The 27,795-nt window shown below is 32.8% G+C and overlaps 3 protein-coding genes across 9 annotated transcripts; 1 reads left to right on the plus strand and 2 right to left on the minus strand.

Moving 5' to 3' along the window:
• Positions 1–126: 126 nt before the first annotated feature.
• Positions 127–4,757, minus strand: LOC149492363 (16S rRNA processing protein RimM family). 2 transcript variants are annotated; one of them, XM_089716423.1, is made up of 10 exons: positions 4,523–4,757; positions 4,296–4,432; positions 4,083–4,217; positions 3,734–3,844; positions 3,130–3,414; positions 2,558–2,757; positions 1,810–2,110; positions 1,162–1,272; positions 656–847; positions 127–561 (listed from the first exon to the last, which is right to left on the minus strand). In XM_089716423.1, exons 1-10 carry the CDS (start codon positions 4,695–4,697, stop codon positions 214–216), a joined length of 1,995 nt encoding a protein of 664 aa, XP_089572549.1. In that variant the 5' UTR covers positions 4,698–4,757; the 3' UTR covers positions 127–213. The 2 variants fall into 2 exon arrangements, with proteins under 2 accessions (XP_089572549.1, XP_089572550.1); XM_089716424.1 differs by having other exon boundaries at positions 4,083–4,206; positions 4,523–4,681.
• Positions 4,758–12,614: 7,857 nt separating this feature from the next.
• Positions 12,615–18,676, plus strand: ML5 (MEI2-like protein 5). 2 transcript variants are annotated; one of them, XM_012236493.4, is made up of 13 exons: positions 12,615–12,875; positions 13,505–13,550; positions 13,629–13,772; positions 13,852–14,327; positions 15,001–15,159; positions 15,261–15,377; positions 15,496–15,647; positions 16,000–16,091; positions 16,168–17,128; positions 17,222–17,306; positions 17,397–17,465; positions 17,679–17,858; positions 18,052–18,676. In XM_012236493.4, exons 2-13 carry the CDS (start codon positions 13,520–13,522, stop codon positions 18,178–18,180), a joined length of 2,595 nt encoding a protein of 864 aa, XP_012091883.1. In that variant the 5' UTR covers positions 12,615–12,875; positions 13,505–13,519; the 3' UTR covers positions 18,181–18,676. The 2 variants fall into 2 exon arrangements, with proteins under 2 accessions (XP_012091883.1, XP_037495653.1); XM_037639725.2 differs by having other exon boundaries at positions 13,508–13,550.
• A 448-nt stretch (positions 18,677–19,124) lies between these two features.
• Positions 19,125–24,690, minus strand: PHYE (phytochrome E). 5 transcript variants are annotated; one of them, XM_089716425.1, is made up of 5 exons: positions 24,676–24,690; positions 22,300–24,551; positions 20,796–21,603; positions 19,774–20,070; positions 19,125–19,593 (listed from the first exon to the last, which is right to left on the minus strand). In XM_089716425.1, exons 2-5 carry the CDS (start codon positions 24,338–24,340, stop codon positions 19,356–19,358), a joined length of 3,384 nt encoding a protein of 1,127 aa, XP_089572551.1. In that variant the 5' UTR covers positions 24,341–24,551; positions 24,676–24,690; the 3' UTR covers positions 19,125–19,355. The 5 variants fall into 5 exon arrangements, with proteins under 5 accessions (XP_089572551.1, XP_089572552.1, XP_012091885.1 ...); XM_089716426.1 differs by lacking the exon at positions 24,676–24,690 and having other exon boundaries at positions 22,300–23,934; positions 24,178–24,634; XM_012236495.4 differs by lacking the exon at positions 24,676–24,690 and having other exon boundaries at positions 22,300–24,635.
• Between the last annotated feature and the right edge of the window lie 3,105 nt (positions 24,691–27,795).

A 27,795-nucleotide genomic window follows, 5' to 3' on the forward strand; every position in this document is an offset into this window, starting at 1 on the left:
GCTAAATTAATCTTGAAAATGCATCTAAATAATATTTTTGAATTTAAAAATATCAGAAATTTTGATTACGTCCTTTTGTTTCCTCACCTCTGTCAATTCAGCTAAACCATTTTCAAGAGAATAATATTTTAGAAGAAAAATATATTTGATTTGTCTATAACTTGATACATTTTGAAGGACAAGAAGATGGCACATCTAACCTGCATAATGCAGTTATTCTGTTATTTCCACTACACAAATCTTATCTAGCGGACAGACATTCAAGCAACTATAGATTGAACAACTGAATTGGTATGAGTTTGGAGATGATGGGACAACATCAATCCACTCTTTATCAACCATCTTCACATGTGAATTTTGCGTCAACTCTGTACAGAATTGGAGTTTGTTGATCTGCTTTGTCAACTTCTTCATAGAATTTGTGGAGAATACCATGTCAAAACTCTCTTCCGAAGCTTTCATATCTTCAACTATTTGGATACCGATCTCTGCTTTGCATAAATTAACATACCCAAGAAGCAGTGAATTCCCGATGACATAATTTTCGTCAACGCCACATACCTGGAAGAAAGAAGATAGAAAACATTATCGAAAACACATTAGACAAAAGATTAATGTTGTTTAGCATAATTTCTTTTCTGAAATAAATGCATACCTCAATATACTCCACACCCAGTTCACTGAGAGTTTCTGGAATATTATGTGACGAAAGCAAGCTAATAACCCCCCCAGACCCGATTGGTGTTTGCATTATTTCCCAGGGAGACTTCATCAAAATTTTATGTCTGCTCTGTTCTTCTACAGAACTACTAACAACTGGAAGTTTCTCTTCCTCCAGAAACCACACCTGTAAGAACAAGTACAGAGAACAAGAAATTTGAACAATCGTGGGAAATTGCAATTCTTTCTACTTTCAGCTAATACGTGGCAAAGACACATTATTGAAATACACACAAGTGGCTGGGCCACAGAGTTTGGCATTATGCAAGGACTGCAGTCCACTTTTCTGCGGATTTAAACTGTTCCCCAAGTCCATACTGAATGAACACTATGGTTGAAGAAGGCCATAAACTGACAACTTCAGGACACAGCCACTGGTCCAAGGTGAATTTAGAATGAAGTCCTTGTTGACCCAAGTGGAAATTAGATGTTGACACTAACCTTAGCAGTATCGAACCCAAACCAATCATTATGTGAAAAAAGCCCTTTTAAAGACTCAATTTCTTGCGCAGGGCAAATCAAAACCAAAGGCATGGATGCACGGTCTTCCATCTGCAATAAATACACTTTCGTTAGAATAGAAAGGTTTGTCAGATATGAATTGTTTCCATTTAATCACTTAATTTGATATTTGTAACATGTCTATGTCTAAAACAAGCAACAATAATATTACTTACTACTACATGTAAAGAATCATTAGTTTCTTCCTGCCTTAAAGAGGTTTCCCAGGAAATTTATCCGCATTTCATCTAATTGTCCTTCATTTGATTCTTCTTTTATTTTTCAAAGATAACAAGGATTAATTAATCTGTCTATCCATATCAGAACATTGACAATGAGCAAGAATCTTTCATTTCAAGCTTTTAAAAACTGCAGTAGACATATCTAAACATGTCCTAGTTTACAATAACAACTTGATAAATAATGGGCAAGGTGCTGCAAGACTTTGTGCGCGATGTTGACAAGGGAGGGAGAAGAAAATACATTATTAAGGTTGCAAATAATAAAATAATGAAAACAATTCACTTCTCATTGTTTCCGGTTAAACCAGAAAAGCTTTATAAATGAGAATTCAAGCAAAAGTAACACCTTTAAAAGTGTCTGAACATCTGAAAGTGATTGCTCAAGCAAGCAATAGCTTGAATCCTCTCTGTTTATAAAGCCAACAAGATCAGGGCTAGCATCTCTTCTTCCCTTCTCAATTTCATTCAGCACTAAAACAATGCCGACTTTGCCTTCGGACAAAAGGTGGAGTCCTCTTTCGTGCAAATTGGATTTTTCAGTCAAATTCTCTTCACCTACACAACGAGCAAGGCACTTCTTTGACAGCTTCAGAGAATCTTTTATTCGCTTGGTTATTGTGGCACTGATTAAATCAGTAACACTCCAACTAATACAAGTAGATCAAAAGTATAGGTCAGCATATCAGATCGAGAAGAGAAGTTACAAAATGTTTCCATTGAACTTTATGCTTAATGAACTAGCCTACCATTGTCTTTAGGCAAATACAATACAAGATTGATAGAATTAACAGCACAAATGGTCATAAATGGAGAAGACAATAAAACCAGTTATTTCTAAAAGGGTATTAGTTATTAAGTTCACACTTCTAAAATTTATTATGTGTCACATATACCTTAACCAAGCATATATTACATACCATTTCTTTTAGATCTTAACATCATGAACAAGGTTATAGCTTCAGTGTTTCACACAACAAGTTGGCTCCAATGGCTTTCAAAACTGCTTTAGATCAAAAGATCAAATAACTAACCTCTAGGAATAAAAATATCAAACCAAAAAGCTTGCGTGTATTTAGTTAATAAAAACAAATCACCTCTTGGAGGGTATCTCTATATTTTGCAGTGCCTGTTGAAGCAATTTGGAATTTACACCAACTATCTCATCTGCAAGTAAGCTCCTTTGGGATTTTTCCCCATATCTTAACCCATCAAATACATGTTTTTGCTCCATTTCAGACAGCTTTTTTTTCGCTGCTATAAGGCGCCTTTGAAACTTTTTCCTTTCTTTCCATTCCTGCAATGTATCAAAACATGGCTAACTTTAGCCACATGTACCAACCAGTGCATCACTTGATTAAACATGTACTTTAAAGACAATGGAGTCGACCACTTAGATCCACTCCACAGCTTCCTTCCACTTCAGGAAATAAACAAACAAAAGGATTTGTTCAAATCAAAGGTCTCAACAGTATGACCAGAAACAGAAAATATTATTCATTGTCAACGACCACTATTCTTCCGAAATCAAGAAAATGCGAAAAGTTGAAATAGTCAAATATATTATCAAAATGAAATCATACATTCATATAATAACTTAGAACAGCAGTCACTCAATAAATTTTATTCTTTAAGAAATAAATTGAGAGTATTGTGGAGTATGCCTCACAAGCTGGCGTCTTTCTTTCTTGGACCTCTTATCAGAGCGTATGTTTAACTCAAGAAGTCCTTTTGGGGGTGTAATCCACATTTCTCTTTTAGTTATATCTACATCTGGAACAATTGCTTCAACAAATGGTACCCACACGAGTGGACCAGATAAACCCATATCTGATGACATTGACTTCTCAACTTCGCCAAGCACATCCACAGATTGGTAGAGCATGACCTGTAAAAGATCACTTCCTCCATTGTCAAAAACATTAACAACGGTTCCCACACGTTCACCGGTTTCCTGGAAAGGAGAAACATATACGTTACCAGGGGGAAAAAAAGAAGAGTTATTAATATAAATGGGAATAAGTGGCAAGAATATTTAAGCAGTGGCCATACTAATTCAAGAAAAAGAGAAGTTAAATGTAAGCCATAGATAAAGAAATATATAAATAGCTGTGAAAGGAAATGGCTACTGGATATAACAGGAGAAGGATAACATGAAAAGCAAGTGATCTTTAAATGCTGCAAATTCGTTTGCACAATTAATCAAGAAGGTTCCTAATCGTAAAAAGTAGAAGAAATTCCTTTAGCAGAATAGGGCCTTCAAATGTTCAAACCTTTAGAATCACGTTCATGCCAACAAGATCACGGGAGTAAAATTCTCCATCTTCCAACACTGGCCTATCGTCACTTCTCACGAGAAGAGTTGACCCAACAAGTTGCCTAGCCTGAACAATCATAATTCACTTTCATAACCAAAAATGAAATCATGCAAACATTTTTAAAGTTCGTAATCTATTTCTGGTGTGATTTTCTCCAAAAAGTTGCTAAAGGTTTCACATTTCTACGACAGTGGTGCAAAAAATGTGCAAGATATATAATAGTAAAGGTCATTTCTACAATTTATGGATAAATAATTAAATACATAGAAACTATTAAAAACTAGAGTCCTCTTCCTTAGCTCACCTGCTCCACTGTATCAATTCCATCAAACCTAAGTATCCAACTCTTCTGTCCAGAGTGTCCTCTTCCCTCAAGCAGCTCAACTTCTTGAATTATTTCTTTGCCAGAAACTGGTTGTCTTAACCATCTTTTTCCAGGCTAAAATAGAAACATCAAATAACAAAATTGATAGAGAACAAAATCCCAGTTGTAAAGATAACTGAACTTATTTATTACCTTGGAGAATCGGAGTTCAGGAAAATCAGTAGCGGGTTTGACGCAAATTTCCCCTCGAAGCCCATGAACACTGGATAGATATCCAACTTCAACAAATTCTGATTCGCTCTTAGCAGTTTCAACAATTTCTTGAGTAGCTGACCCAACATGAAAAACCAATAATACATATCAATCAAGAAATAGACTATGAAAGGTTAAAACAAGATAGAGAGAAAAGGGAAGATTACCAGTGCTGTGGAGAGGAGATATGGCATGGAAGTAGCTATGAAGAGGTTTGAAGAGCACTTGTGTCGGCAAAGAAAATGAGACTGTAGGAGAAAGGGAGGTCCGAAATGGAAAGAGGAGTGAGTTATGAGAAGGATGGAGTGTCGAATTGCAGAGAAGTGAGGTAGCACCCTGCATCGTTGCTATGGCTATCGCTTAGGAGATGAAGCAAGAAAGCTCAATTTTGGGATATATTAAGGAAATATCAATGTACAAGCTTTTGAAGCTGAGGTACTTGTATTTTGAGCGGGTTCAGCTTTGATTTTTTTGTAATTTTTACTTTTAAAATATATTATTATTATTATTATTATTATTATTATTATTATTATTATTATTATCATTATCATTACTTTTAAAATTTAGACCTTACCAATGTTCCCTGATACTAAAAGAGATAACAAACAAAACAAAATGAAATGAAGTGAGTTTGGAGTTCAAAACGTGGGTTGGACCAACTGGGCTGAACCTGAAATCGATCTCCTCCATATCTAAATCCAAATCACCGCTTGAACTGGGCCTCAAAAATTGACAAAGAAATCATTTTTGTATCTTTCTGGATTATATTATAAATCTTGTCTAAGAATGGAGAATAAGTCCGCTATATGAATGGACTCTGATAAGATTAAAATCAATTCAAAGGAAAAAAAATATAAGTCTGAAAAAAAATTTTATATTTTTTGTAAATAAATAATGATTATGATTAAATTTTAGAGACTATATAATATTATAATAAATCATTTCAAACAAACTAATGATTAATTAATTATAAGCCAGCTTAAAGAAAAATCAGCTCAGTCCAAAGTTGTACACTAGCATTGCCACATGTGCCAAGAACAACATGGCAAATTGGCAATAATAACAAATGAGAAGTGTGAGAGGAAAAAAAATATATAAATCAAAGCTTTCCAAGTAAAGGAAGTAATGATGGGAGAATAAGCAAAGGGGACCCGTCCGTGAGAAATGCACTCACGACAATAGCTTTCACGCGCTTATGACGCCACCTACGTTATCCTGATGTTGAAAGCAATTGAAGGAGACCAACCCTTCATTTCCTTGTTTTGATGTTAGCTTTTTAGGCCTTTAGCCAGATTATATATAGAACTTTTTTTTTTTTTTTATTTTACAATAATTTATTTGGAATTGATGATTAATTAATTATATATCTTTTATTACAAACAAAACTTTGTACACACATATATATGTTTATAAGTAAATATTATTGAGCTTTTGGCGTAATCATCTTTAAAACTAATTTGAACTTTGATTTCAACTAAATTATATAAATAATTTCATATTAGTTTCGTATTAGGTATGCTTAAATGTAAGTGTTTAATCAATTTGGTCATTTAATATTTTTTTTATAAAATGAAAATAATCAATTTTTTTAGAAAGAAAACCAAGATGAACCGAAAATAAATTTTAAAAAAATACCTCAAAATTGAAGCAAAATAGCCGGAATATATATATATATATATTTTTTTTTTTGAGATATAATTCAGTTTGTTTAATTCAATTGAATTATTCTGAATTTTTATGACCATAATTGCACCAAAGGAATTTTTAATCAATTTAAAACAAAATAAAATCTATTCTATGAAATTAAATTGATTTACTATAGTGTACCACTAAAGTGTTGATTGATGTGGTAAATGCTGTAAGTATGAAAAAACAATTTCGATTTGAGGAAGTTTACTTCACTGGAAGCACAAAAAATCTTCACGTGATACAAACCTTCTAATTATGAAAAAATTGATTTGGTATAGTTTTTAATTAAATGAACCAATTGCTCATTAAAATTTTCCATAAATAGTAGCATTTTCCTTCAATTTCTCTCTCGTTTTCTTTTCAATTTTGGAAATTTGTTGTCTCTTCAATTTTCCTTTCTTGAAAATTTTGTATCCATATCCAAAACAAAGGAAATTTGTCTATATATACATTAATTATTTGAAAGTGCAATTGATAGAATTAAAATGTAATTAAAAAGGATAGTTAAATATAAAAATGAAGAAATGTGATTAACAATTCACAATAAAAATAAATTATTAAATGTATGTTGAGAATAATTGTCTGAGTGTAGAAAGTTTATGGAATATATCTTATCCGTGTTCCACCTGGATAGCATTGGATTGAGCTAAATTGGGTCAGATTAATATATTAAAAATTATATAAAAAATTAAGATAAAAATTGAAATAAATTTATACTATCTCAACTTCAAATGAATCAGGCTGGATGGGTTCGGTCGAGTAACGAAATTCTAAAATTCGAAAATATTTTAATCTTAAAAAAAATGGTACAAGAAAAGAAAAAATCTCGCAGATAAGGACAGGAGGCATGGGACATAAGGTAGGTCCTCCACTCTTATCGTCCTCAATCTGTGTATAGGTGGGTGCACTGTTGAATTGTTGGTTTTCACTTTGAAATTCACCTCTCAGAGCCAAAAATGACAAAAAATAAAAATAAAAAATAAAAAGCAAAGGGACAAGCATGAGAAATTTTGTAAGTCAAACTTTTCCAAAAGCTAATTCTTTAAAGGAAAGAATTTTGTTGGGAAAAATTCAATTTTTGGGCTCTCAAATCTCAAATCTCGGAGGAAGCTAAATTAATTGAAAATTGCAGCAACATCAAATTTTGGCTTTAAAGAATCAAACTGCATCGCTATGTTGTTTATATGTGCAAGTAATTGGAATTTGGAAATGAAGTTTGATTGGTTTGGTTTACATTGGAAATGAAATGAAATGACAATATTTAAATGAATTAATTTTAGTTTTTGACTATTTTGACTCCTTTTTTATTATTGAAGAATAAGATTCTATGTTTTTATTTGGTGGAAGTGATATCAAATCGAGGACCAACTTTATTAGTCATTAAATTTTAAAATTATATTACATTAATATAAGTAAAATCTCAATATTTTAAATTTGTTTAGTTTTATTTTTTTTTATTTTATTTAGATGTCATTTTTAAAAAATTAAAGTGATATTAATTATTTTATTTTAATTTATTATTTTCTAGATATTTAAAGAGGTAAATTAATTAACTATCTTTTTTTAATTGAGATGATTCAATCATTTTTTTTTAATTCTTATGAAAATCTAAAAACTGACAAATTTAACGGAAGAAGAGAGTATTGTTTTAAAATTTAAAGATTAGTGTATTCATTTTTAAATAAGTTCAAGCTCATCTATCTATTTATCTATATATAATCTTGAAGTAAAAAATATTTTGAAATTGCTGATGTAACGCTATCCTTTTTTAGCATTCTATTTAACCTCTTTTTAGAAAATTTTGGGTTTTTTTTTATTATTTGTAGATTGGAACTATGAAGAGCACTTTGATCCAATAAAATCAGAGAAGCACGAAGAATTTTTTTTTTTTTTTTCCATATGGCCACATATGGGAGTTCTTTGTGTATTTATAAACATGACGAGTCTTCTATTTATTGGGATCCATTTGAGCAAAAAATTAAATTTTATAAGGAAATTAATTACCAAAGTTAGCTTAACGTTTATACGTTAAATCAATTATTATATTTAAAATTATTATGAAAGTGAGGATAGATCTGTTGTATGTGATGATTTCGGTAGAACTTCATATTTTTAATCTTTATTTTAAGACTTGTTTGAATCAAATATGATACCCATCATATATTTCAAAATTTCTATCTAAATTTATTTTATTATATATAACATTTCAAAAACCTATAAGTTAGAGTGGCTTGATAGAGCTCATGCCTTAATGCAAGAAGGAAGAAGGAAGACAAAATTTCAAACTAAATATTGGAATATATTAAAATTACAAATAAATTTCATTCTTAATTTTTGTATTTTAAACTTATAGCTAATTTGATTATGTAAATTACTACTTAAAATGATTTTATAAATACAAGTTATTTTCAAGTATTAGATTAAAAAATAAAAAAAATCAGTTATAATTAATTATTTATTCTATTTAAAGAATATAGGATATATAAAAAAATTAAAAATTCATAATAATATATATTAATTAAATTAATAAAATAAAGTAAATTATATATAAACAAATCTTTTTAATATTATATGAAATACAATTTATAATTATAAACTATAAACTATAAAGTATAACATACAACAATACTGAAATCTATGAGAAAATGAATATTTTAAAATGTATTAATACAATTTATAAATTTTAAATTCCAAATAATAAAGTATGTATCAAAATAAAGTAATTAACTCGCGCAATGTGCGGACTTTTATCTAATTTATATATAAATAGAAAGAATGAATTTATATTCATTACATAAAAATTGGACTTTGAATTTCCTAAATATTGAAAAAATAATAATACAAGTAAATATACTGAATGGATTATTAAGTTAAATTATTAAAGAAAAGAAGATGAAAAATAATTTTTTTTTATGATACTATCTCATCCTTTTTTATTCGTCATTAAAATTATATAACCTAAATTATAATAAAAAAATTTATTAATTTAACTAAATTACATTTTCCCTCACAAATTACATATTAATATGAGTTTTAGAAAATTAAAACCCTATGTATGAATCATCCCTTATCTTAATAATCTCAATTAAATTTGTGAAAGCTTTTACGACAATATAATAAACTAAGGTTTCCTGTGAATAATTAACCCTTAATCATTGGTCCTTCATCCTGTAATATTTTTAAAAGAAAAATACTTTTTTTTTTTTTTTTTGAGGAATCTTTCAAATATTAATCAATAATTGCTTAAAAGAAGTGAGAGAAATGGAAGGAATATCCTATATGCGTCCACGTATATATAGCCACTCCATCGTCCGATGATGTCACGTAATGTTACCGTTCGTTCAGTAATTATAGTGCTGCTTTACAGCTCGTTTTGCGCGGGCTGTTTGTTGCATAGAAACAAAAAGAACGCTCTCTTCTCGCATGACGTCATATTCTCCATTTTTACCCTACTTTTCTTTTTCATTTTTTTCTGAAAAAAAAAAATTCTAATAAATAAACTACATTTTAACCCTCAAAATATAAAAAATTAATAAATTTCATTTGGCCTCCAATTTATTTTCTAGTTCTGTCTATTCATTTTATTTTATTACAAATAATTTATTGAAATACAAAATTAAATGTTCAATTGATATTTAAGGACAAAAATGTATTTTTCATGAGCCCGTCCTCATTTTCAATACTCCCATTATTGGAGGAAAAGAAATGATGGTGGACCCAGGCTCTGAGGAAAGAAGATTAGACAATAGATACTCCTGACACTTTTCCTTCCACCTCTTTCCATCCTTCCATTTTTTTTTTTCAAAACAAACATAGCATTACAAGTACTTGCCACGGACATGATAAATAAATTACTACTAAAATATAAATGAGTAGGCGTAATTATATAATGAAAACTCAAAGAGATGTATAATTGTTAAATCGAAACCAAGACAAAGTGTAAGATTTGAGTTGAGACAGACGATTTTTTTTTTTGGAACATAAGATATTCAAAATTAGTTGGAAAGAGTTTGATTCAAACAAGAATACAGTTAGTAGGCAATAATCAGAGGTGAATGTGTAAAAAAATAAATCATTTAATCGTATAATTCACTTATTAACTTTATAATTTTAATTTTATGGCACTATGCATATTGAATAACGTATTATGTACTTAAATTTATAAATTTGGGAATATAATATTTTTTATATGTAATAAATATTTAGCAAGAATGAAAGTATTTAATAAGATAATAAATAAATTTTATTTAACATAAAAATGTTTTTTTTTAATTAAATAATACCCAAACTTAATACAATGTATAGCTCATAACATCACATGTTCAACGAAAAGGCTCATGATAATTCTATAGGTATTCGTGCTTACCAATTTAAAATAAGAAAAAGGCAATTATTGGATTTTGGCATAAATATTATCCAAAGTCACATAATAAATTAAGCTTAAATGATATAAATTATTATAGTTTTGGACAACATGTTCATATATTAAGCATACATTAACTCACATGTGCCTTTTCTTTTTCCTTTCTTAGAAGTCAAGATCAGGCAATGTGCTTCATACGATGTTATTGCTTCAAACTATTATTCCTTTAATATATATTAGGATTTTACTAATAATTTCAATTAAATACAAATAATACAAGCGTATATAATCCTTTTTTGAAAATTATACATAAAATAAAATGGTCATGATTCAAATAGTACAATAGAGTTCAATGATTTAATAAAAAATCTTAAAGAAAAATCGAAATATGCACTTAAAAAAGTTGATAAATCTTAACCCTTTGTTCGGAAACTAGATGAAGGAAAATAGTTGAGAAAAATAATGAGAAATTGTAAACTTTCTTTCTATATTTATTTTTCACCACTGTTTTTGGATATAATGAATGAAAGAAAATGAATTTAGTAAAATTATAGAGGAAAGAAAATATTATCTTAGAGAAAATCGACAATTATGTCCTCATTTAAATAATAAAGCATTTAAGAAATAGTTAAAGTTTGTTAATTAATTTGCAATATTTAGGTAATTTAATAAAAATAGTGAAATTCTCACTTTCCTCTATTATTTTCTCTCAAAAAATAAGAAATTAAAAATATTGAGCCCGAGTGAAAAATAAGTAAAATATTACTTTCTTCAATATTTTCCCCGTATTTTCCAAATAAGAAAAAAAATACATTTTTTAAATATTTACATAGATATTTTCATTCTTTCAAAAAAAAAAAAAAAAAAAACTCTCATCCAAATAAAGGTTAAAGATATTGACTAGACAAATTCTCCGATTCTATATATTCATTGATTATTCATGAATTAGTTACATATCAGGAAGATAAAAAATTGAAACCACCGAATGAGTGAATCTTCTATTATTTTATGTCTAGCATTTCAAAGATTAGTATTATTCCATAAGTTTTGTGTATTTTGATACCATCACTATCAATTGTGCGTATTTTGTAGCCATTCAATAATATAATTATCAATTAAATATAAAAAATTGAAGTAAATTCTTAATGGTTTAAATGTTAAACAAATGTAATATTTATAATGATGTTATGAATCAAAGCAATTTGTAATTTATATGCATGTGTGTATTTACTTCAATAATATACTCTCATATTTAATGCTCATGATCGCCTACGAGCGAAGACATAGTTGTTTGTAACACAATGTTAATATGATCTTCAAAGGCAATCAAATAATATTATTGATTTTTTTTTCTTATTTATAAGTCTTTTTATATTTCATTTTGAAGGTTTGTCATTAAATATGCAAAAATTAGCTCGCGATATCATTTTATAAGTGAATCAAATTAATAATCAATTTATTCTTTGTTTCTCGTATATATTAATTAGAAAAAATAATAAATTAAAATTATTAATTTATTGAAAATTTCTATAAAAATTGATTCGAAAGTTGAATTATAATTAAATTGTACACCACAAATAAGCTAAAAGGAGATAGATTGAACATCAATTAAAAAAAAAAAAAAACTTAAAATGTAATTAAGTTGATGCCTAAAAAACTGATGAAATGCAATCACACGTGGCAAAGATTTTTTTGTTTTTTGTTTTTTGTTTAAAAAATGAGGAAGTCATTTAAGACATGATACATAGCTTAGATTAGGAAATTCTCACACGTCATCAAAGCTGATGTGGCAAATCATTACCCATCATTATCCTTATTTTACTGAACCACACAAACAAAAACACAAATCTTTTTCTTATTTATCCTCAAAAAACACCATTATAAAATTGCAAAAACCACATTTTAATCTTTAGAAAAAGGTTACTCAGTTTGACCCAATTACAACATGCCAAATGAATTACTATACCTTAAAATTAGAGTATATCCTACCAGGATAAACCATGGTCCATGGGCCCACAGCATAACCATGGCAATTCAGAAATTATACCCAATTTCAGTGTGAAATTAATAATAAGATTTAATTTATCCGCAATGTAAAATTTTTATATGGTAATTTTAAATTATTTTATTTACATCTCAAGTCCACCATAGCGGCATAGCGGACACCAAAATAGATTTAAATACAGTTAAATCACACCCCACATTCACAGCAATAATCTCTTTCTTTCTCAATCATTCTCTGCTCTTTTTACTCTCTCGTCCAATCATCATCACCTCCTCTTCATTTAGAGAGAGAAAGCTTTTAGTCAGAGCAGTAATAACTTAACAGGAGAGTGCACACAACAAATTCTCTCTCTTCACGTCTCTTCTTCTTTCTTCTTCTTCTTCTTCTTCGTTTATGCGTGATCGTGAAGAGCTAATTTTCGTGGTTCAGTTAATTCCTTGTTTGATTCTTTAACCTCATTCAGGTATCTCTTTATCTAAAAGTTTGTTTCTTTTGTTTGATTTTTTTGCTTGTTAATGTGAAACTGAGACTCTTAATTGATTTTTGTGCGAGTTTAATGAAATTGCTAGATTTTCTTTAGTTGAAAGCCTTTTGCTTGGTTTTAGTACTTACTGAGTTTATTGATTTTGTCGAATTTTGAATAGTGATTTTCTTTTCGGGGTCAATTAGTATTGGGTTTTTGCTGATTCCTTGCGGTTTTAAATGGTAATCTGAACTTCGTAGATTCCTCTCCCTCTTTACCTACCTACCCACCTCTTATTGGTAATTGGTAATTAGTGATTTGATACTCATTTCCCTTTCTACTGTCGAAGATTAGCTATTGGGGTGTACCCTGTTGTATTTTTTCTGAGTTATGCTGAAAATATGTTCAGATTTTATATGCTTAGAGTTTCATGTGAATCGCAGTTGCTCTTGGTCTGGGCTAATGATTGTCTACAACAGTTAACTTTTCTCTTGGAATAAAAGTACTTCTATGTTTCTATTTGATGCTTTTATTTTCATAGAAATTTTTGCTTGGGAAAAGTTGTCTCGAGGCTGTCCAGTTCTTTTGGCGTCTCATGAAATTTTATTCTTGGTTGTTTTGTCTCACAGCAGAAGCGTTATGCGATGAAGCAGTCTTCAAACAACTTGTCTCCGGGTAAGTTGTTGCACTCAAATATTATGTTCATCGCCATTTAAATCGACTCTCTTTCTGATTAATAAGTTTCGTTTTTAGCTACTGTGAAGAATCCTCCAGTAAATATATCTAAGGAAGGGGGAAGTGGTGGATTGGGAATTTTATCTGGATCGGACATATACCATGCTCCAAGTGATGCTACACTTTTTTCTAGCTCATTACCCGATCTTCCACATGAAAAGCGTATGTGATTCTTTTCCTTTGAAGTTGCAATATGCCTATAATATTTTTAGAATTCTTACCCTTTCGCAACAAATTGCAGTGAATTTGAATGATACAGAATTTGGTCAACATTCCATTGATGATGCCTTGTCTAGTCTAGATAATCTTCGACAAGATGAGGATGTGGAAGGTAATGATTTACTTGAGGATGTTGAGACTCATGCAATTGGAAGTTTGCTTCCTGATGATGAGGATGAACTGCTAGCTGGCATTATGGATGACTTTGACCTGAGTAGATTGCCTGGTTCACTGGAGGACTTGGAAGATTATGATCTTTTTGGTAGTGGTGGTGGTATGGAACTCGAGAATGATCCACAAGAAAGCCTGAGTGTGGGAATCTCTAAGGTAAATTTATCTGATGGTATTGTTGGGAATGGGATGCCTCATTATGGTCTTCCAAACGGTGTGGGAACTGTTGCTGGAGAACATCCATTCGGTGAACATCCTTCAAGAACACTATTCGTTCGAAATATTAATAGTAATGTTGAAGACATAGAACTGAGAACTCTCTTTGAGGTAATTCAATTTTTTAGCATAAAATAATTGTTTATGCATCCTATTTTAGTTGATTGACATCTACATTAGAGTATTGCCTTTTTGTAACATCAATACAATTTATGAGAAGTAAGCAATCTGCAGCAGAAGTCGCATCAAATTTGTTTGAAGTTAAATTTTATGTGGTGTTTGTGCTTGAAACTTAGATATGACTTACCAATCCACCCCAAAAGTTAGGATATATTATGTTAGCAGCTCGACATCAACAATGGATGAGTTTTAAGCTTTATAGTCTACATGTTCCTAGTAGTAGTTTGTCCATTGTCACCTGTGGTTGTATATATGTTGCAGAGAATTTCTATATTTGATACATTGGTTTTTAAACACTATAACAAAATTTATCATCGATGCAAACGTAGTGGGTGACATGAAATAACTGGAACATGATTCTGAATCTTTTTTGAGAAAGTTCCTAGGTTTTTGTGTAAAACTGTCTGCTGTAGGTAAGAGTAATACATTACAGGGTAGCCATTATAATCACTTTGTAAGTTGGTAGCATGTAAATTTAGTTAAATCTGTGGAAGTACAAGTTGTTGATTTTCTTAACCTGCTTGCAACAGTAGTCAAGATGCTTTATCTTCATAGATTCATCTAAATAATGTGATGTTATCATTTGTGCATGTTTGTTTTGTAGCAATATGGCGATATTAGAACTCTCTACACTGCATGTAAACACAGGGGGTTTGTGATGATATCTTATTACGATATTCGTGCGGCTCGAACTGCTATGCGGGCATTGCAAAACAAGCCATTACGACGGAGGAAACTTGATATTCACTTCTCTATTCCAAAGGTTTATATCAGCTTTAACTAATGATAATTTACTTTTCAGCTGTTAATACTATTAGTTTAATTCTGTAATGTTTTTGCATCCCTTTCCTAAATCCACACCAGGACAATCCATCGGATAAGGATATTAATCAAGGAACTCTGGTTGTTTTTAATCTGGATCCATCAGTTTCAAATGAAGACCTCCGACAAATATTTGGGGCTTATGGTGAGGTGAAAGAGGTAATGAGTGCTCCCATCAGTTGCTCATTTTACTTTTCCCTCATGCTTGCATTTTTTTTTTTTTTTTGCAATACTCGGTTAATCTTCGTGCAAATTATATTCATTGTACAATTAGCAGATAAGGGAAACGCCACACAAGAGGCACCATAAGTTTATTGAGTTTTACGATGTGAGAGCTGCAGAAGCAGCACTCAAGTCATTGAATAGGAGTGACATAGCCGGTAAACGCATAAAGCTTGAACCTAGCCGCCCTGGTGGGGCACGTCGGAAGTAAGCATTTATTGTGCTTTGCTTATTACAGATAATATAGCTCAAATAGCACTCCCCTTAGTTTTGTCTGTCTTTCCCAATGTTGCAAATGCATCTTTATGTGAGTTAATTTGTGATTTCCATAATACGTTTTTTTTGTTTTATTTAATTTAGTTCTGGAAGATCAATTATTTTTATTGTTAAGCTATTGTTCTTTTGCAAGCTCTGTGTGTGTGTGTCTCAAGCAGGTAGGTATTTGAATGCCTGTTTCATTTCTTAAAATTATTCTTCTTTCCCTTGAAATTTCTTGCATTATTCTTGTTGAAATGTCTTTGCAAATGAATGTTTTTGGCTTACGTATTCTACCTGTCAGCTTGATGTTGCAACTCAATCAAGAGCTTGAACAAGATGAATCTCGGAGTTTCCGGCCTGCAGTGGGTTCACCAGTAACTAACTCTCCACCAGGTAGTTTTAAGATACTTCAAGTATACTTTGGAATTTCAGTCTATTACAAGCTAAATTGAATGCAATATTCATGCAGGTAGCTGGGCGCAATTTAACAGTCCCATTGAGCATGGTCCATTGCAAAGTATGAGCAAATCCCCTGTTTTCAGCACTTTGAGTCCAACAACCAGCAACCATTTACCTGGGTTGGCTTCAATTCTTCACACTCAAGGGTCAAACTCTGTGAAAGTTGCGCCTATTGGCAAAGACCAAGGAAGGGGTAGTCTTGTGGAGCATGCATTTACAAACATGAACTCATCCCATGGGGCTACATTCCAACAGTCACATTCATTGCCCGAGTCAAAGTTGAACCAATACCATGGAAGTATGTCATCTTTTGGCGGTCCTTCAACATCTAGTGGATCTGTTGTGGAAACATTATCAGGTCCACAGTTTCTATGGGGAAGTCCAAATCCATACCCAGAGCACAGTACTTCTTCTTCCTGGACAACGCCATCCATGGGCCATCATCCATTTTCATCAAATGGGAAGGGCCATGGCTTTTCGTACATGGGTCGGCATGGTTCTTTACTTGGCTCATCCCAGAACCATCATCATGTTGGTTCTGCTCCATCTGGAGTTCCTTTGGAGAGGCACTTTGGATTTTTCCCAGAGTCTCCGGAAACTTCGTTCATGAGTTCTGTTGCATTTGGAGGCATGGGTTTGGGACACAATGATGGAAATTTCATGATGAGTATGCGCGGTCGTGCACCCATAAATACTGGCATTCCCATTCCCAGAAATGTGTCTGAAAATGGATCTTCAAGTTACAGAATGATGTCTTCACCAAGGTTAAATCCTTTGTTTTTAGGTAATGGCCCATACCCGGCATTGACTCCCAGCACCATGGATGGTTTTAGTGACCGTGGGAGGAGCAGACGGGTTGAGAATAATGTGAACCAAGTAGATAGCAAGAAACAGTTTCAGCTTGACTTGGATAAAATAATCAGTGGGGAGGATACTCGGACAACCTTAATGATAAAAAATATCCCCAATAAGTAAGATATTTAGAACCTCTCTGTTTGTAAATATCCAGTAATTGTCATGTTTAAGGATGTCTCATTTATTTCTGTTCTGCTGTCATTCCCTAGATACACATCGAAAATGTTGCTAGCTGCCATCGATGAGAATCACAAGGGTACTTATGATTTTCTCTACTTACCAATTGACTTTAAGGTAATTTCATCGAGTCCTTGGGAATTCATTTTTCCAATTTCTTTTTTCTTGTTTGATTGCAACTGATAGACATTCCTTTCTTGGTTGCAGAATAAGTGCAATGTGGGTTATGCATTTATCAATATGCTGTCTCCTTCACATATAATTCCATTTTATGAGGTTATAGTTTCCTAACTTATTTTAGGATTTAATAATTCATTCTCTGGGTTTTGTCTATAAATAATTGTCTTGCAAGAAATGTGTTATCTAGTTAACTCAACCATGTATGCCTCCTTTGGAAGCTAAAGTTCAGTTAAGCAAATCATTTGTCCTGCGTATCTCAAACTTATTGTATGTTTTACTGATCCATCTATGCTTCTGTTATTCATGCAGGCATTTAATGGTAAGAAGTGGGAGAAGTTTAATAGTGAGAAAGTTGCTTCTTTGGCATATGCTAGGATCCAGGGGAAGGCAGCACTTGTGACCCACTTCCAGAATTCAAGCCTAATGAATGAAGATAAGCGCTGCCGCCCAATTCTATTCCATTCAGAGGGGCAGGAAGCAGGTGATCAGGTAACATGATTAAGTACTACATTGAAATGTCTGGAAACTTGATGGAATTTTGGAGTTTCCTCTGCAATTCTTTCTTCTTTTGCAATTATCAAGAAGGAAATTACTTATGCACTCACATTTAAAAGTGGTCTAGTTGCCAGATGCATGATTACTGTTGAGGATATGAATGAACTTTTTTTTTCTTCTGGCACAGATCATCCTGGAGCATTTGCCATCCAGTAGTTTGAACATCCAGTTCCGCCAGCCAGATGGTTCGTTCTCTGGAGAATCTCCAGGAAGTCCTACAAAGGATGGCTTCAGTGAGAAACCAGAAAAAAGTTAACAAATATGTCAAGAAGGAAATGGCCCTCAGTCTAAATTGATGTGGCTGTAGGTGCTAACCCCTGCGTATATATTCAAGTGTAAAAATTTAGGATGAGATGGTTAGGAAAGGAGAGTTGCAGACTTTATAGTGTTTAGTGACAACATTGAAGGAAGCAAGGACACGTTAATGTTTTTTGATCAGTGGTTTTTATGCTTGAGGAAGCAGAATAACGTGATCTCTCTTGCTCGTGTTGAGTGCACAGACCACCAAATTGTGCATGTTTTCTCTTTCAGGTTCATTTTTGGTTTTTAGGGGTAACTTCTGCAAATATGATGTGTATGATGATAAAATGTATCTCGGGCTTTTTCAGATTTTAAGGGACATTGATGGTGTAACATGGGTATTGTTACAGAATTGTACAGTGGGTGAGCCAGCCCTTTTTGGGTTAGTCTCAAAATTGTTTCTCAAAATAGAAGTTAATTTGTATTTAAGATATGCTGAAATTTTTTGTTTTCCTCGGTCTGCCATTTTTTAAGGACTTGTATGTTACTTGATGTCTTTTAGCTTTGTGACTTGAAATTTCAACAGACCTATGGTGTCATTTGAATGCTCTATGGTGCAAAGCTAAAAATTGTACAGAATCTTGGTTTTCGGAATTCTGAGTCTATCGAATTGTTATTTCAACTGTTCAGAGGAGAAGGAAAAGATCCATCACTACTGTGGAACTTTTGAGAATTTGTACTCAAAATCCATACAAATCGGGATAAAAGCATCTAAATCAACTATTGGACGTACATACACAAACGAAGGGTAAAAATTGACTCGTGCTAGCGAGCAGAATGTTAACTGTATATGACATTATACACAACAAACTCGCACAGAAAAATTCATATTGAACTTGCTTGCTGTTGGATAAACTGGATGGCAATACTTTTGTTTAGATAAGATTGTGAATATACAAATTGATACAGACTAACTTACGCCTTTTATTTAGATAAGATGGTGAATATACAGATCGATACAGGCTACCTTACGCCATTATTAGCAAGTAGAAGATATACAATTAGGTGGTCGAAATGGTAATGCATTAAATGAAAAAGGAACTAGAACCACAATATAATTGAGGTCCACTCTTTAACATATATTGAGAGGCCAATTGAGCAAGAGTTTGCTTCTTAATCATGTATAAATAATCATGTAGCTGCTTCAGCTTGCTTTCCTTTTTGTCTTCCATTCTTTGACCTCAATTCTAGGTCAATGAGGAAGTAACATTTATTATGCTCTCTAGCATAGCGAACATGACCATTCATCTGACTAAGTAGTTTCTGAGAAAGGTTTAGCCCTAAGCCTTCTTGTGTAGAATATTGATTTCCTCCTGCAAACATATCTTCGACGAGAGCAGAAGGAAGGCCTTTCCCAGGGTGTGTCATTCTACAAGCATAAAAAATAAGATGAACTTCACAATTCTGTCTTTCATTTTATCTGAAAGTGATGGTACTATAAACTGAGAGATGATGAACTTGACAACAAAATAACATGATCAATATACCATAGACAAGAAATGTAGTTTCTGTTAATAATTAGTAAACAAAAATGTAATGGTTATGGCACCTGATTTGCAACCGCATAAATTCATTACCATCCTTTATCAACGTCAGACCAGGTGAAACCTTAATTTCTACCCAGCCATCTGGCACAGGTGCATGGTGAACCACGCTAAGCAAGATGTCTGACAAGATCAGCTGAAGCCTAATTTGATCGCCGTACAGGGATAATGTTTTGATTTCTTCTGGTATCTCATGAAAAAGCTGTAAATTCCTTTCCCTCAGCAAGATCATGACCTGACTAATGATGGCATCTAAAACGTTTCCCAGAAGGAATTCTTCCATCTTGAGCTCAATATTGCTGCTTTAATCAGGATAGAATGTTGTGTTTCAGTGAGTATTGCAATATATTTATAAGAGAGTAATAAGATGCTTAGAATACAAATCCAAATAAAGGAACCTAATATTGAAGTGATCATTGACTAAGCAATGAACACAACAAAACATTAAGTCACTGTTAGATGAACATTTCTTCTGGTGTATATAGCCTCCCCCCTCCTTTGATGGAGAATCTGTTTCTGCAGGATCATTTACAGTACACACACACACACAGACAGACACACAGAGAGAGAGAGAGAGAGAGACTGTTTCTGTAGGACCATTTACAGTGCAGAGAAAGAGAGATCCTTTGGTTAGCGAATATGTGGAACTCAACTTATCCCTCCGCACATTTTCCATTCTTTATTGGAGTTTGTGACTTGAGGAATCAAAATGGTTTCTGTATAGCTACATTCGTCCTTCCTATCTTAATAATGGCAATGGATGTTATTCACCTTATTCCTAGGTGAGTTGCATTCAAAAAAGCATGCAACAGTAATAGTTGGCCTCAAAGAAACACATAAGACAAGCTAACAGAACCTTCCACATCGTCCTCCTCTTGGAAATACAGTATGTTTCTCCATAATTATCAATATCCACTGCCATTAGAAACCTTGTCATGTTCTATTGTCATGAATTGGGTATTCATGTAATAAAATGTTCAGCCAAAAAAAGACAAATATATGCAAATCATGAATGAAGAAGACTTACCCCTTTTCTAGTCTTGCTAAATCCATGTCCTCAATTATGGCCATAATCTGTTTTTCACATGCATCACTTGTTTCAAGGAATTGCTTCTGATGTTCTGATATTGATGTGTCCTCTAGAAGTTTGTGGGTAAAACGAATACCACTCAGAGGATTTTTCATTTCTTGTTGTATGTAAGCCAATTCCTTAAGTTTAAGAAAGCTTACTTGCTCCTCTTGCGTATGCCCATCCAAGGCCAGTTGGAGGTCAGGCTCAACAGTCTGCAAGAAGCAGAAACAGCCAATTATACTCCCATCTGGTCCAGTTCTTTTATTCACTGTTAAGAACACCTCCACAAATTTCCCTTGTCCGTTGAAAAACCCAAATGGAAACTTCTCAGTATCTTGACCGCTAATTCCTCGATACAATAGAATCATAAACTTAGTTAGAGTGTCTTGATCTTTTAGACGACATAGACCTCCAAAAATCTCCGCAGGGAGCATTTTACCTATCACCTCTTGTCTTGTTGTACCTGTCAGTTTTTCCATGGCAGCATTCCATTCACAACAGCAGGCATTCTCGTCAGAAGCAAATATTGGTGGAATCAATGGACTAAGACTTTCTATGATAGTTTTGTAATCTCCTTGCAATCGGAGAAATTTGTCCATGAAAAGCTTTTCAGGTGTGATGTCTTGACCCACAAAGCACACACCTATAACATTGTTTGCATAGTCCCTACTAGTACAGGCATTGACCACAACATATATAGCTGAGTTTTGCTGATGAAGCCCAAATTTTCTCAGTTTCAACTCAACATTTTTATCCTCCTCACCTGGATAAGATACAAGTCTTATTATAACCATAGGGAGAAATTAAGACTAAGCATATCATTAAAATAAAGGTGGATTAAGAAGAAAAAAAAACAAGATAAAATAAGCAAGAATCCAGCATAAAGTCACCCCTGAATGATATCTCCTCAAATGTTCCTGAGAATGTTTTGAAACATAAGAGGCAGAGTTTATAAGGCATAGTGGTATACACATCTAAATTTACGAGGATAACACCAGATGGGGCAAATTGAAAATGAAGCCAATCCCAACCACCATATTTTCCTCTTCCTTAGGGTTCAAACTGCAAATTCTTGACAATCCAATTTACATGGGGCCTAATGCAACAAGAAACTCTGCTCATTTCATATTCAAGCACCTCTTCACAGAGCCAATACCAAATTCCAACTTAGGAAGAACATTGGATCAGATAGACGGCTAACACTGTATGCTGTGATGGTTTGAACATTTAGATCACCATAAAGGGAATAATGAATTTGCTACTAAACTTAAAAGCCATTTAATTTACACAAGGGCATATTATAGTCACAATCAGGAGACAATGAACTACGATGCAGGTTATCATATATATATAAAGAAAAGCAAACAAATGGTGAATAATACATAGCACTGTAACCAAATCTTTGTGTGTGCTTGTAGAGACGTACATCTGAAATACATTAAAGTAAGAAAAGAAATACCTTGCAAAGCTCTGCACAAAAGACTTTCAACAACTCCACGTGAGTCCTCATGAACAATTTCATGAACCAGGGACTTTCCCATTGCTGCACTGGTTTGTAGTCCAGTCAACTCCGCAACTTTGGAATTCCATCCATTGATGAGACCTGCTGAATCAACCCCAAAAATTGGTGCCGTAGCTGTCTCAATCAATCTAACCATTTCACATGCCACAGAACTTAGTTCATCTATCCCCTGCATCTCAATGTCTGTCCGCCGATCATAGACAATTGCCTTCGAACCACTGTCCTCCATATCCTGGAATGAATCTCTCATTATTAGCTGTAAAGAGTGAATAGCATTAATCTCTGAAACCTCCCAAGGCAAACTTCTGCTCTTCACCACCTCCAAAAAAGCGTTAAATGATGATCTCGGGTGCATTCTTTGACCATCATCTTTATCTTCTGGATGATGCTTTGCTCCTCCCCATTTGACTTCCTTGGCAGAGTGAGACCTAAACCAGAACAAAAAATCTCTTGAAGTGATCCTAGCCGTAGCCATGCCACAAACAGCATCACCCAGTAATGCAGCACCAGGATATCCAGCATCTGCCAAACTATCAGTACTCAATCCAGTAGAATCTCCATGATTGTTGAGCAGCCACTCTGCAATGTCTTTTACCTGTGATTCAGTTGGAGTTATACCCAGCAACCAACATTTCCCTCCATAATATAATGCAGCTCCATCACACTTCACAAGATCCATAACACTAGGGGATTGAGTGACAATACCAAAAGGAGCATCTCGGAGAAGCATGTCACATAACAATGTCTGGGTCCTCAATATCCTCTTCTCTGCTGACCGTTCTGCCAACTGAAGCTCCATGTAGAGCTGTAGCCCAAAAGCCTGCATTAAGAATTCACATGCATAGCGGAGAGGGAAAGGGACAGTGCGCGGGGAAGTGTGATGGCACACCACCAGCCCCCATAGCTTGGTTGAATCGTTCCCATTTATAATAACTGCCATCACCAATGAAGCAATTGAACCCATATTAGCCATATACTGAGTATGGCAACCATGGGGTGACCTAAGGGTTGAATTGACCAAACAAAGAGGGTGCTTCAATTCTTCACTTTGAATTATCCTAACAGGATTGGCATGACAATCACAAATCATCCTCACACGATTCTGCTTGAACAAGAAACGTGCTGCTTGGGGGATATCTGTGGCAGGATAATGCAACCCTAAATAAGGTTCTAAGTCAGATCTCCTAATTTCTGACACAACTTCACCATGATCATCATCATGAAACTTATACACCATAACCCTATCATAGCCAGTAAGTTTTTGAACATCTTCCACAACTGAATCACACAAAACCCCAACATCACCGCCAGGGAGTGATTGCAGCCTAGAAATTGCACGAACAGCTAGTTTCTGTGACTGCACAGCTCCAGCAAGCGATAACACAGGATCACCGGACCTTGCAGGCTCCAAATCAATCACAATCCCCACGTCAATTCTATGCAGTATAGCATAAAATGGCTTCTGGGTAGTCCTAGCATGAACCAAAATTGGGTTTAACGTTGAAATCTCTCTAGAAGCAGCAGCTTTCGTCAATGAAGCCCCCGATTGAGGCGTAAAAAGTGTCCTCGCATCTGTTCCAATCAAATCCTTTACTTGCTTCGACTCGAGGTCAGAATTTGAACACAAACCCAGTAATTGAAAACAGTTTTCGCTAAAACTAATTATCTTAAAAGTGGGTTCTTCAATTGCAACCATACAACCAAAAGGCTGAATGAGCCCACCCCTTTGAATTCTAGATAAATAAGCAGTAATTTGTTCTTCAGGTACAGTATGTGGAGCAGAAATCACTGATCTTGAGTAGTTAAAAGACTTACCAGAGACACCAGATTGCTCAAACTCCGCTAAAAGCCCAGCATCAGCACTGTACTGGGCAATGGTGGTTTTACTTTTAGTAGTAGCAGCAAAAGGTCTCTTATTGCTTGCAGCAGATGATGACAAGGTGGCTGTGCCTCTTTCTCTGCCACTTTGAAACTCCATATTATACGAATCTTTGGATTATGATAATAATTGATAGATTTTCCAAGAATGTCATGCGGATGTCGATATTGGTGGAGAAAATCGGGTAGCTGGAACTTTATCATCAGTGTCCTTGCCAAATGCTAGCTACTGCTTGTTTCTTGGCTCTAGATGATGATGCTGGCCTTTCACAAGTCTCTTTCATTTTTCTGTGCGGGCTTTATCTTAATCTCTACAAAAAATAAAAACAAAAATAAAAATAAACAGATTAGAGGCTCCTACTGTTCCTAACAGATTCTCTAATAAAAAAAAATAAAAAAAATTCTTGAATATTTCAGTTCATGAGAGGTTATTACTTCGATATTGCATTATATTATATTCATAGTAACTGTCTTTATCTTTCTTGTTTCCATGCATGCTTGTGCTATACAATTAACGTCTGTGACTGTGAATGACAAGTCAAGAAGTCCCCACTTTGTAATCTTCTTGGACTACAAGAAAACAAGGTACAGCAAGGAAAACCATTATCCAATGGGGGAAAAAATCTTCAACAGCATTTTTCTAAATAGAATTCTGACTACTGTTCTAGATTTTCCTTAAACATTTTCATTTTTATGTTTAAAGAATTTGTTGAATTACTTCGTTGTCATCCTTAAGATGAGTGGAAAACAAACAAGACTGCATCTACAGTTACATGTAACTCTAACTGTACAATATTCACGTGGTGTGGTGTGGTAGGAGGCATGGCTTCTGTCCTTTAACGGGAGAAATGAAGGCATAATTTGGTACATAAAGTCCCACATTGTTATGAAAATGTGCCATACGCTGTAAACTAATTCTTGGACTCGTGGACTTGTGAGTCATTGTCTTTAGACATTCTAAATTAAAGTCCCAAAACTATTTATACTGAAGATAATATAATAAGTTATAAATATTCATTTCAGTGTTTATTTTAAATATAATATTATTCAATATTTTTTGGTCATGCTCGACACAAAAACAGTAACAGATAATTATAAAATGATATAATAGTCGATGGAGTTTACCAAGTTTCAATCTTCAATACACATTTATTATCAAAAAAAAAATCTTCAATACAAATTGCTGGCTGTGCTTTTTCATTTTTGAAAGAGAATTACATCGAATTGATAAAATAAAGATGATTTAAGAAGAATCTATTAAAAATCGAAGAAAAATGTTATTAAAATATGCAATATGATTTGATGGATTTTATGAATAGGATATATCGAGTTTAAATTCTTTAAATAACAAGAGTTTTCATAAATTTAATGAATAAATAAAAAAGCTACTCCTATTGTATAAGTAATTGAATTATTTCGAGCACATTGTACCTGTTAATAACTTAAAAAAAAAAAGGAAATATAATATAAGTAATATATTAAATTAAATTGCTTTCTTTATTTTTTTTTCTTTCGACTTTTCTATGCTTGTTTTCATCCACTTAAAATGATTTATTTTTCTAATATTTTTCAGGACATCTTTTTTCCTTACATCAATATCAAAGTTCGGAATAAGTAGCTAAAAGTTTGAACCCAACCACATTGATTACATGAAAATTTAAAAAGTGAATTTTCGGACACGTAAGCCATGGTCCAAAAAATAATTTTGTAATATCTAACCTCGGGCCCAGGCCCAGGCCATATTTAAGTATAGTTAGTCCAAATACGGGCCCATATATCAATTAAATAATAACAAATTATACAGGTCCTATTGCTTCTTATTTAACATTTTTTACTAGATACGTTAAAAAATGTTATCCTAAACCTAAACACAGCTCCAGCATTAATCAAGTGTTGATTGGGCAAGAGCAAGCTTTGGACGAACAACATTCTCTTATCAACTGCAGTACTATTCACAGTTGACAGTTATTTATAGGCTAATCTCAATTGCTAAAAAAAGTTTTATTTTTTATTTTTTTTTAAATGAGAGAAAAATCAACAATACTGCGAATAAAGATAAAAATAAATAACTTCATTTATGTTATGCAATCACCAGAAAAATAATCGAAAATCGAAAATGCATGCTGTTGTTTTTTTTTTTTTTTTTGGAAAAAAAGAACTATATTGACTAACCATTTAAAATATTTCGTCACCGCAGGGAATTCTGTTTTTTTTTTTTTTTTAAGTTTTTATTTAAATTATTGACTGTACAGATAATTGGATCTAGGGTAGCTTACTAGTTAGTTTTTTTCTTTGTTTTTTTTTTTTTTTTTTTTTGGTAAAAAAAAAATTTACTAGTTAGGTTAACTACCCAAGTACTGCTTGGAAAATGATAGCTAACTACCTTATAGTGGGTTATAGCACAACCACTTATGTACATAAACTGAAACATAAGGAGGTAAAATAGTGAAAATTTCATGGTTGTTTAATTATTTGGGCAGCTAATTTAATATTGGATATATATATATATATATATATATATATATATATATATTAAATTAAGAAACTGATGAGATGAATAATAACAATAATAATAATTTAAGCCGGATGATGTTTGCCATTTCATTAAACTACTAATAAATGTCAAATACCCAGATTAGTATGTTCAATATATTATTTCAGCAACATTTCCAATGATTGCTAATCATTAGTTTTTGGACAAAAACATGAATTATCGAACTAAGTAGGAGGAGTTCCTTTTCTAATTAGTTCTACTACCACAATTGTCATTAATTTAATCCCTTGACCCGTGAATTTTTACTTGAAAACACGTGGGGAAAAAAATAACAATTTAAGTATTATAGCTTCTTTTACCTGTTATAGAAGGTTTAATAGACCGAAATATATAATATGGAATAACTCTCTCGTCAACTCACAAATTAATCAAAGTTCTTGTGATCGAAATGACTCGTATTTAAGACATCCATTTTTTCGCACTAATGAGAAAAAAACCAAATTACATTTCAAAGGCTCACATATTGTGAGAAAAAAACCAAATTACATTTCAAAGGCTCACATATTGTAATATTACGCACTAAAAATATTAAACATTGTGAGGAGTGAAAGGTATTGAGTTTGAGTCATCTCTTAATTATAAGAATTTTTATCAATTTAATAAATTCAGGTGATAGTTATTCATATATTTACAGTGTTATTTCGCCCACAGAACGCTCAATAAATAAAAATGAATAAAAAAAAATTGAACATTCATATTTTATATCAACTTTTTTTTTTTTTTTACATTTATTTATTTTTACGTTGGGATTGCAAGTGATTTTCAAATATCCGAACTTATAGGTAAAATTGACCCGTAGTCTGCTTTGGTTTATTTATCCATAAAATAATAATCCTTTTCCTTTTCTTTCTAGTTCTGGGCAACAGAGTACGAAAATACCACTCGAGCAGTGCAGTGCACGCGCCATAGAACGAGAGTGTAATAGAAATTCTTGTCTCCACCATTCCCTCCTTAGCAGCTTTCTTTCCATAAACCAGCACGTGTCAACTCGTCAAGCTGAG

The sequence above is a fragment of the Jatropha curcas genome, chromosome 11 (assembly GCF_041381405.1).
Source record: "Jatropha curcas cultivar XTBG-Jc1 chromosome 11, XTBG_Jcur_1.0, whole genome shotgun sequence".
Lineage (NCBI taxonomy): Eukaryota > Viridiplantae > Streptophyta > Magnoliopsida > Malpighiales > Euphorbiaceae > Jatropha > Jatropha curcas.